General features: G+C 46.3%; 1 protein-coding gene across 1 annotated transcript; it reads right to left on the reverse strand.

Annotated features, from left to right (window-relative positions):
* Positions 1-395: 395 nt before the first annotated feature.
* Positions 396-7,260, reverse strand: LOC149207944 (protein ASPARTIC PROTEASE IN GUARD CELL 2-like). Its single transcript, XM_089393966.1, has 2 exons — positions 6,145-7,260; positions 396-1,050 (listed from the first exon to the last, which is right to left on the reverse strand). Exons 1-2 carry the CDS (start codon positions 7,206-7,208, stop codon positions 666-668), a joined length of 1,449 nt encoding a protein of 482 aa, XP_089250092.1. The 5' UTR covers positions 7,209-7,260; the 3' UTR covers positions 396-665.
* Between the last annotated feature and the right edge of the window lie 2,095 nt (positions 7,261-9,355).

The following is a 9,355-nucleotide window of genomic DNA, read 5'->3' on the forward strand; positions in this document are numbered from 1 at the left end:
TATAAATGTAGAAAAGACAAAATTTCCCACATAGTTTTAAACACTACACTTTTTAAGATGATAAATTTTAAAAATGTTAAAATGTTAACTAAATTTTTGTCTTTACTAAATTTTGATAAAAATGAGTAACAATTTTGTTAATAATATCTAAATTTTCGTTAAAAATATATAGTCTCATTGTGAAAACACTGGAAAAATAAGTACTTCCTTTAACAATATCTGCCTCCCCTAAACTATAAATTATTTATATATTTTATTTATTAATAATAAAATATATTCTTGGTTATAATTACATATAAAATCTTTTAAATCAAATAAAATTCTAAAAATCTCTTAAAATACAATCCATAAATTGTAATCTAACCATCAGACTCCTGCTCTAACAAACATACAGTCACACTTTCACATTAAAACATAGAGTAAAATAATTACATAAAGCAAACCTCCATAATCTCATATGGATTTTCGGAGATGGATGGTCTAGATTGCGGACTATGGAATAATATTTTTTGAAATCTGATAAATAGCAACCAAGTACTATCGATCAAATATCTAAAATATTTCAAATTCTACAATTCACTGGTTGTACCAGGTTGACCATTATTATTTATATTTCCTTTGGAAATAGACCATAATATACATAAGCAAGAGCAGAAGATTCTGCATCAGCACTGATGGAGAGCGAAGCCAATTTGACTGTTGGTAGAATCGTAGGAAACCCCAATATGCTGCTGCTGAATATTCCCCATGATAGATAGATCAGAATCGGTGGGCGCAAAGGCGAAGCAATGAGTACCCATGTTATCCACTAGAACCATATAATTGTTAGCTGGGAGAGATAAGGTCTTCCCATTGGAGAAGTGGAAGTCCACTCCGGGAACCATGACGGAATCATGTTGGTCCGACAGATCGTAGCAGGTGTCGAAGACAGAGTTTCCCTCGGCTCTGGGAAGATGTTGGATACCCGCAATGAAAGCGTCCCTCATTGCTTCGTAGGCAGCCATCTGGAGGTAGGTGAGGGTAGTTCCGGAGTCGAGGATGACACCCCCACTGTCACGCCCCCAGGCCTACGGTAGTCTTCCAACCGTGTCCGGCGAGGTGCGGCACCACCGTGCACTTTCTTTTTAACAATACTCGTACACATGGACTACGCCTTTCCACCTTAACATACTTAGTTTGTGTTTCGCAACCAAGTAAAATGCATTAACCTTTATACTTAATGAAGCCCATACACATTCATTATCCAATATGCAATTAACCAGAACAATAACAATTGCACACAAGTATAAAGGGAGGGGCAACTCCCGAACAAGTCTGCCCGATAACAATATATTATGATAATCTTCAATAATACATCATACAAGTGTGCCTGGCAAAATCCAAGGCCAACACTTAGAAATATTTACAATCAAGGCAAGACAGCCTTTACAACCATGTGCTAACCTCACACGGTAGGAGGGTGCTCACCCGAGACACCATAACTCCTCCAACTCGGTTCTACACAAAACTGCCTTAAAATCACCCTTCGTTAACCCACGTCAAGCTCCGGTAAAATCTGTGCACTTACTACTTCTGCGCATGAGATATGCGCACTCCAACTGCGCCCTTTTTACCCCTGCTCCAATCGTAGAAGAGAGAATGCGTTGATCGAATAATGCCCCAAATGAAGCTCTGCGCCATCCATATATACGTTTGCTTGCCATTTGGTGAAGGGGTGTCAAACCATTAGGCCGACCCCATAAAATAGTTTTACAAGCCCCTGCCCTAATCTTTTGCAAGTCGGCCTTTGCCCATGGGCAAAGCCTCTCCACGCTAGGTATAAAGCCTCTGCCCCTTCGCATTATTTCACTAAGTATTTCGCTGCACTTAGTTTTAACTGTCGCATGCCTTTGTCGCATTTTTCGTCGCAGGTCCGGGTACCGCTGTTCACCACTGCCCGCTCGTCGCACGGGTCGCCCGCCCATCGTGCACGAGTCGCCCGCCCATCTTGCACGGGTCGCCCACGGGTCGTCCGCCCATCGTGCACGGGTCGCCCACGGGTCGTCCGCTCATCGTGTAGCCATGTCCACTCGCCGGGTGACCGCACCCGCGTCCGCCGTCGCACTGTCCGCCGGGTCGTCGTGCACGGGGCGCCCGCCCATCGTGCAACCCCGCCCGCACCAGCTCGTCGCATCGCCAGCTCGCCGGGTGACCGCGCCCGCTCGTCGGTTGACCGCACCCGTTCGTCGCATCGCCAGCTCGTCGGGTGACCGCGCTCGCTCGTCGTGCACGGGGCGCCCGCCCACCGTGCGTGCCTACCCGGGTCGTGTCCTCCGCCCGACTGTCGTGTGAAGGGGCGCTCGCTCGTCGCGCACCTGCCCAAGTCGCGAGGGCCTTACATCCTCCTCCACCTGAAATCGTTGTCGTCCTCGACAACACACCATCCCGGTAGCTCCCCACCAAGATCGTCATCATCCATGATGTAGACTCCTTCATATAAGGCAAACATCACTGCAACATATATAAGCTCCATATCCATCATGCCATCATCTCCATGTGCAAAACTGCCCATGATATGTCAACAAGTGTTAACACATCTCAACCATGTGTCAACAACTCATCTCCACACTACATCAATAGTCATCTCAATGATCATCATTTGGACTCATGTCATGATACTCCAGCATAATGTCAACACACCTCTGTACACTTCGCGACCCCATGTCAGAACTAGTCGGGTGATCAGTCCAACTATCACGCTCAAACCATGAGAGTGAACATCCTTATGTCTTCATCAACTGTTTCTCAACATACTGCCACATCTTCGACTCATCAAGAACCTACAATCCATGTTCAGGTCCATGGAAACTCCATCCATCTGCAACATGCCATGATGCTTGATGCCAAGCCATCCCTGCACCATCATACCTGCTCAAACATAATTGAGGGCTCACTGCCATGAGCAGCTAACAATGAGCCCTATCTCTATGTCATCTATAGAGAAAGAAGGGCCAGGAAGTTTCCTCCCTGACTCTCATCCACCCATGTGTCAGATTGATGTTGTGTCCTCAAGTATCTATGCACAGCTTCAATCTCTTCACATGTACATCCAAGCTCACCTAGCTTGTCCTTTGTCAACTGAAAGTCATATATGCCCATAGCATATCTGCAAAAGTCCACTATCCCAGCAGGATCTCTACCCTCATAACCTTCATCAACCACTGCTCTTGAAGTAGCACTCGGGCTTGCTTCATTTGCAACTCCATTGTGAAGATCATCAGTAGAAGATGCTCCCAACAAGTGTCTCCATGTTCGTGAGGCTCTCCCCTCACTTCCTTCATTCTTCTTTCCAGCCCTTGCAACGAAGTCAACAAGCTTCCTTTCCTTCGTTGTTTGAACCACACTCCCAAGTCCCCTTTGCTCCACATCCTCATGCTTCACATTTGGATCTTTGGGATACAAAGTCATAGAAGCCATCCTTGGTCTATACCCCAAGCAACTCCTTCTATTCATCGGTACCATCATGTTCTTTCCTTCAGCTGTGATCAAGAGAAGATCTCGGGTCATCATTGGTATGGCTTGTGCAAGCCTCATAAAATCTAGCCCCAACACCATAGAATGATCATCCATATCCACAACTCTCAGATCCAACTTCCCGAACCATGATCCTACCTTCACCTGAGTGTCTTTCAATACACCATCAACAGCTCTAATGGAAGAGTTAACTGCTTTAAAAGCACTACATTCCCTCTCCATCTTTGCCTTCTTCCCAAAAGATTTTGCTGCCTTCCTGCTTACGAAGCTATGAGTAGCCCCTGTATCAATCAAGGCTGCAAACCTCTTGCCCTTCACGGTCACCTGCACAAAACTTAACTTCAAGGAACCATCTTCCTCTATTGGCTTTGTTTTGCGCCTTATCTCAGCAACCTGCTTCAAGAATTCAGCCTCAGAAGTGTCAATAGGCTTATGTTCCCTTTTGACATTCCTCTTAAGATACCTTACTTCCTTGCTTGGCTCTTCTAGGGAGCTCAGCCCTGGTCTAACTTGTCTTGCTTCAAGCTTTCCTTCCACCGTGTCCTGCTCAAGAGTACCAATCAAGTGTCCATTGACCAAGTCCATGGAGCTAAACTTCCGAATGCCCTCTGGATGCTCTCAGTAGTGAGTCTCCAACTTGTAAATGTAGTCGAGCTCTTCCTGCTCAATCACAACAACCTTCTTACCAAGAAGCTTCTTCTTTATTTCTTCCTCAATTTGCTTGATTTCGGCTTCCACTTTAGCACTTTCTTTCCTCAACTGGGCTCTTTCATCAAAGAGCTCTTGAAGACCAAGTCTACTTCGTTGGATCTCCTCATCAACCTCATTGAGTTCAATATCTGTCGTACTTTCGCATTGGTTTCTGAGTTCTTCAAGTTCCCTCCTTAGTTCCGAACAGCTCTCTCGAATCTTCATGTTCTCAGCTTGCATCGCAACCCAGTTAGAACTCCATCGACTCATGTGTTCCAATACTTCATACCGGAGAGCCTTAACTGCACTATGGCCGGATTCACCATCATCCACCATCACTGCCTTGTCAGTCTTCTCCATATTTACCAAGCCACCTGCAAATAGAACCAATCCTTGTTCCACTTGTGTGAAACGATTTCCTTCACCTGCAAGTAACCGTTACGAGCAACCCTGCTCAAACCGAGTCCTGAAACCACCTTCAAATGCTTCAATACCTGAACCTTGTTCAAGCCTCTACGAGCAACCCTGCTCTGATACCACCTTTACTTTGGTAAAGGTGTGTAGCAGCTTCAACACTTTGTGAACCTGCTCTGATACCACCTGTCATGCCCCCAGGCCTACGGTAGTCTTCCAACCGTGTCCGGCGAGGTGCGGCACCACCGTGCACTTTCTTTTTAACAATACTCGTACACATGGACTATGCCTTTCCACCTTAACATACTTAGTTTGTGTTTCGCAACCAAGTAAAATGCATTAACCTTTATACTTAATGAAGCCCATACACATTCATTATCCAATATGCAATTAACCAGAACAATAACAATTGTACACAAGTATAAAGGGAGGGGAAACTCCCGAACAAGTCTGCCCGATAACAATATATTATGATAATCTTCAATAATACATCATACAAGTGTGCCTGGCAAAATCCAAGGCCAACACTTAGAAATATTTACAATCAAGGCAAGACAGCCTTTACAACCATGTGCCAACCTCACACGGTAGGAGGGTGCTCACCCGAGACACCAGAACTCCTCCAACTCGGTTCTGCACAAAACTGCCTTAAAATCACCCTTTGTTAACCCACGTCAAGCTCCGGTAAAATCTGCGCACTTACTACTTCTGCGCATGAGATATGTGCACTCCAACTGCGCCCTTTTTACCCCTGCTCCAATCGTAGAAGAGAGAATGCGTTGATCGAATGATGCCCCAAATGAAGCTCTGCGCCATCCATATATACGTTTGCTTGCCATTTGGTGAAGGGGTGTCAAACCATTAGGCCGACCCCATAAAATAGTTTTACAAGCCCCTGCCTTAATCTTTTGCAAGTCGGCCTTTGCCCATGGGCAAAGCCTCTCCACACTAGGTATAAAGCCTCGGCCCCTTCGCATTATTTCACTAAGTATTTCGCTGCACTTAGTTTTAACCGTCGCATGCATTTGTCGCATTTTTCGTCGCAGGTCCGGGTACCGTTGTTCACCACTGCCCGCTCGTCGCACGGGTCGCCCGCCCATCGTGCACGAGTCGCCCACGGGTCACCCGCCCATCGTGCACGGGTCGCCCACGGGTCATCCGCCCATCGTGCACGGGTCGCCCACGGGTCGTCCGCTCATCGTGTAGCCATGTCCACTCGCCGGGTGACCGCACCCGCGTCCGCCATCGCACTGTCTGCCGGGTCGTCGTGCACGGGGCGCCCGCCCATCGTGCAACCGCACCCGCACCAGCTCGTCGCATCGCCAGCTCGCCGGGTGACCGCGCCCGCTCGTCGGGTGACCGCACCCGTTCGTCGCATCGCCAGCTCGCCGGGTGACCGTGCCCGCTCGTCGTGCACGGGGCGCCCGCCCACCGTGCGTGCCTACCCAGGTCGTGTCCTCCGCCCGACCGTCGTGTGAAGGGGCGCTCGCTCGTCGCGCACCTGCCCGAGTCGCGAGGGCCTTACACCCACGGCCGGACGTGTCGTCGATGGAGAAGACGTCTTTCGGGATGGAGTTGAGGAAAGTGCAGCCGATGCTGATGCCGGTGAGGGAGAGATAATAGAAGGTAGGAAGAAGGGAGTTTCTTTCCATGGGCGTGAAGAAGGAATCCTCGGGAACGGATTGCGCCCCGAATTCGAGCGTGCCGGATGACTCGGAATACCTGTCAACGAGGCAGTATGAAAATACGTCGTCCGACTGTTTCCCGAGCTGCGAGGGGAGGGATAGTGGCCCGGCCCCGAGGCCCAGAAGCCCCGCTGCCCCTACGAAGAGGCCGGTGTTGTAGCGGCCATAGCCGATGGCCACGTCACGGACATAGGTGTCGTCGAATGTCAGCATCTCAGTGGCCATGACCCCAATGGTGTAGGAGCCATCGCCGTATTCGATTCTGTAGGCGCAGCCGCCGCTGCGAGAGCAGACATGGACGTCAAGCTGACTGCACGCATTGGAGTTGCAGCTTAAAGCGGAGAAGGAAGCGGAGGAGTAGGGGTTGAAAATGGGATCCATCTGCCGATAACACTTGCGGCATGGCATGCACTGAATCCACGTCACGTCGCTGCCCGTGTCGATCACCATGTATTGCTCCATTGCTGGCGTTCCCACGCCTATGCGCATGAAGTACTCACCACTCCCCACCGCCAGTCCCAACACGACACCGGCCCCTAAATCTTCCGCCACCTTTGCATAGCTTCCCGCCGACTTGTTCAATCTCCTCTCTATCTGCTGCTCGAGTCCCCGAATTCTTGCGGCATCCCGCTTCCGCGTCTCCTCCCACCGTCGCTCGTACGATGGGCGAGCATTGGCGGGCAGCATAGTGTCCCTGTGCACCACTTCCAACCTCCACGCACGCCCTTTCGCCTTCGACTCTCTTTTGTGTTCAACTCCGACAGTGGAGGAGACTTCGTCGAGCTTGTAGAAGGGCTTGGTTTTCGTGCAGCTATGGCCGCTGTCAGAGGAGAGCGCAGACTGGAGAAACAAAAGCATCCCGAGAGTGATGAAGAAGAAGCAAAGCTCAACGTAGCGAGGCGTCATCTCCTCGTTCGTAAGGATCGTCTGGCAAAGGGTTAGATGTGTGGCGACACAATAAACTAAGAGCTATTTAATGCATTGTAATCGTTGAATCTTCAAATTATTATATTTGTAAAATATAAATTTATATTAAAATATAATAATATATTATATTTTTTAATATTTAATTTTAACTACATTAGATATTTTAAAATCCACTTTCATCCGAAAGCTATTGCTATAATATTTTATAATTAAAATATAAAAAGATAGCTAGAATCTTATATATTTTCAAAGAGTATTGATTGTCAAATATCTTCATATTCCACAACAACTTATGGAAGTTAGGATAAGTGATTCTATGATTGTGTAAGTGGGTGATTAGGATTTCATATTAATTTAGAAAGTTTTCATTTTATAATAATAATGAAAAGATTTTCAAACAGGGTGTTTAACTAGAGATTAGGGGTGCAGGGTGTTTAACTAGAGAATGCAAAAGATTAGGGGTGAGTTTGTCACCCCATCGCCTTACAAATAATTTAAGGGGTTGACATTGCCAACTCTCTTCATGTACTAAGCATGCTAGTGTTCCTTTCATAATTTATGGACATGGAAAGTCATACTTTGCTTCGACTCCAACTGTAGAGCTTACCATTTGTGACTTTTATATTGTGTTAGTTCCCTTCCCTCACTGCGAGTGGGATTTCTTCTGTGGTCTTCTAATGTTGAGAGGCCCATGCATGATGAATTCCATGTAATTCTGGGGAGTTTTCTGCCTGTTTTTTCTTGAAACATGCCTACTCATGACAAACAATGTAGTTGTGGTGGTCGAGGATTGTTCGTGCCCTAGACAAGTTGATGGAGTCTGGATGGCTTGGTGCTCATAGAGAAAGCAAGATGGAAAATTAAATGACAATGTTAGATGTTTGAACAATATTTCTCACTAAATATTGTGGTTTCTTCCAGAGTTGTTGTTTTCTACTGTAGTGGTCATTACCCTATCTTTAGTTACAGAACATTCACATGTCTTGACAACATGGGTGGCTTTCTTTGGGGTACTTCCTGACTCTCTTAACTTCATTCACATTGTTTTTGACCTTGAATTTAATGACCTCAACCTATTTTGTTATATAGTAGTTTTTGGTAACTAGCATTCTGGTCTGCATTGTTTCAACAACTGTTAGAAGCCCTGCCCTACCGGAGGAATTTTATCTGCTACCTTGCCTCTTTGTTTTGATGTCATATGCCAGTATTATTTAACTAGGCCTCACCCTAGCCTTCGTTTCAGTCTTCCTCCTAATATTCCCTATTTCTGTAATTTCTCCATTCGTTTTGAATCTTGATCTCTATAATTGTTGTTTCCCTTTCCTATGCACTATGCCTCAGAAACACATGTGCAATCATCGACAGGGAGGTGGATGTGGCCCCAAAAGTAGAACACAAACCTAGTCCCAAGCTTAGGAGGTTGTGGTCATCTTCCATTCAACTACCTCTCTCAAAACTCGCGATGGGATTCACCATCTCAAGACCGTCTTTAGCTCTACAACATTCACAAGTTTGGACAACATGGTTGAATTTCTTTGAGATACTTCTTAACTCTCTAAGCTCTATTCACATTTTGTTTTTCCTTGAATTTAATGACTTTAGTCTATTTTGTTATATAGTAGTTTCTAGTAACTAACATTCTAGTCTGTGGTGTTTTAGCAAGAAGCCCTCCCTACCTAAGGAAGTTTATCTACTAACTTGCCTCTTTGCCCTGACATCATGTGCTAGTATGCTTTGACCAGGCCTCTCCCCAAACCTTGTTTCAGTCTTCCTCCTAATATTCCTTGTCTCTGTAATTCCTCCTCTGGTTTTCAGTCTTAATATTTGTGATTAATGTTTCCCTTTCTTATGCATCATGCCTCAGAAACACATGCAATCATCAAGGGGGATGTGGTTATGGCTCGTAAACTAGAACATGAGCCTGGTCCTATGATTAGGAGTTTGTGGCCATTTTCCATTCAACTATCCCTCTCAATATTTGTGATGAGATTCACCATCTCGAGACCCTCTCACCCGATCACTAAGAATAATTTTTAGATTCTGTAATCCTTGAGGAGGTAGCCCACCAGGTTCCTGACTTTGGTCACACCAAGGGAAGATGGAGACAATACCTAAACTCCATTACC

Source organism: Pinus tabuliformis, chromosome 1_2 (genome assembly GCF_031772625.1).
Source record: "Pinus tabuliformis cultivar Carrire ecotype Pingquan chromosome 1_2, CPIR1, whole genome shotgun sequence".
NCBI lineage: Eukaryota > Viridiplantae > Streptophyta > Pinopsida > Pinales > Pinaceae > Pinus > Pinus tabuliformis.

Bases quoted from the DNA above. Each gene is read 5' to 3' on its own strand.
- LOC149207944 (XM_089393966.1), bottom strand. From the start codon at position 7,208: ATGACGCCTCGCTACGTTGAGCTTTGCTTCTTCTTCATCACTCTCGGG. The intron at 1,051-6,144 runs GTGTAAGGCCCT...GGGGCGTGACAG, and splicing joins GACGACACGTCCGGCCGTGG to TGGGGGTGTCATCCTCGACT.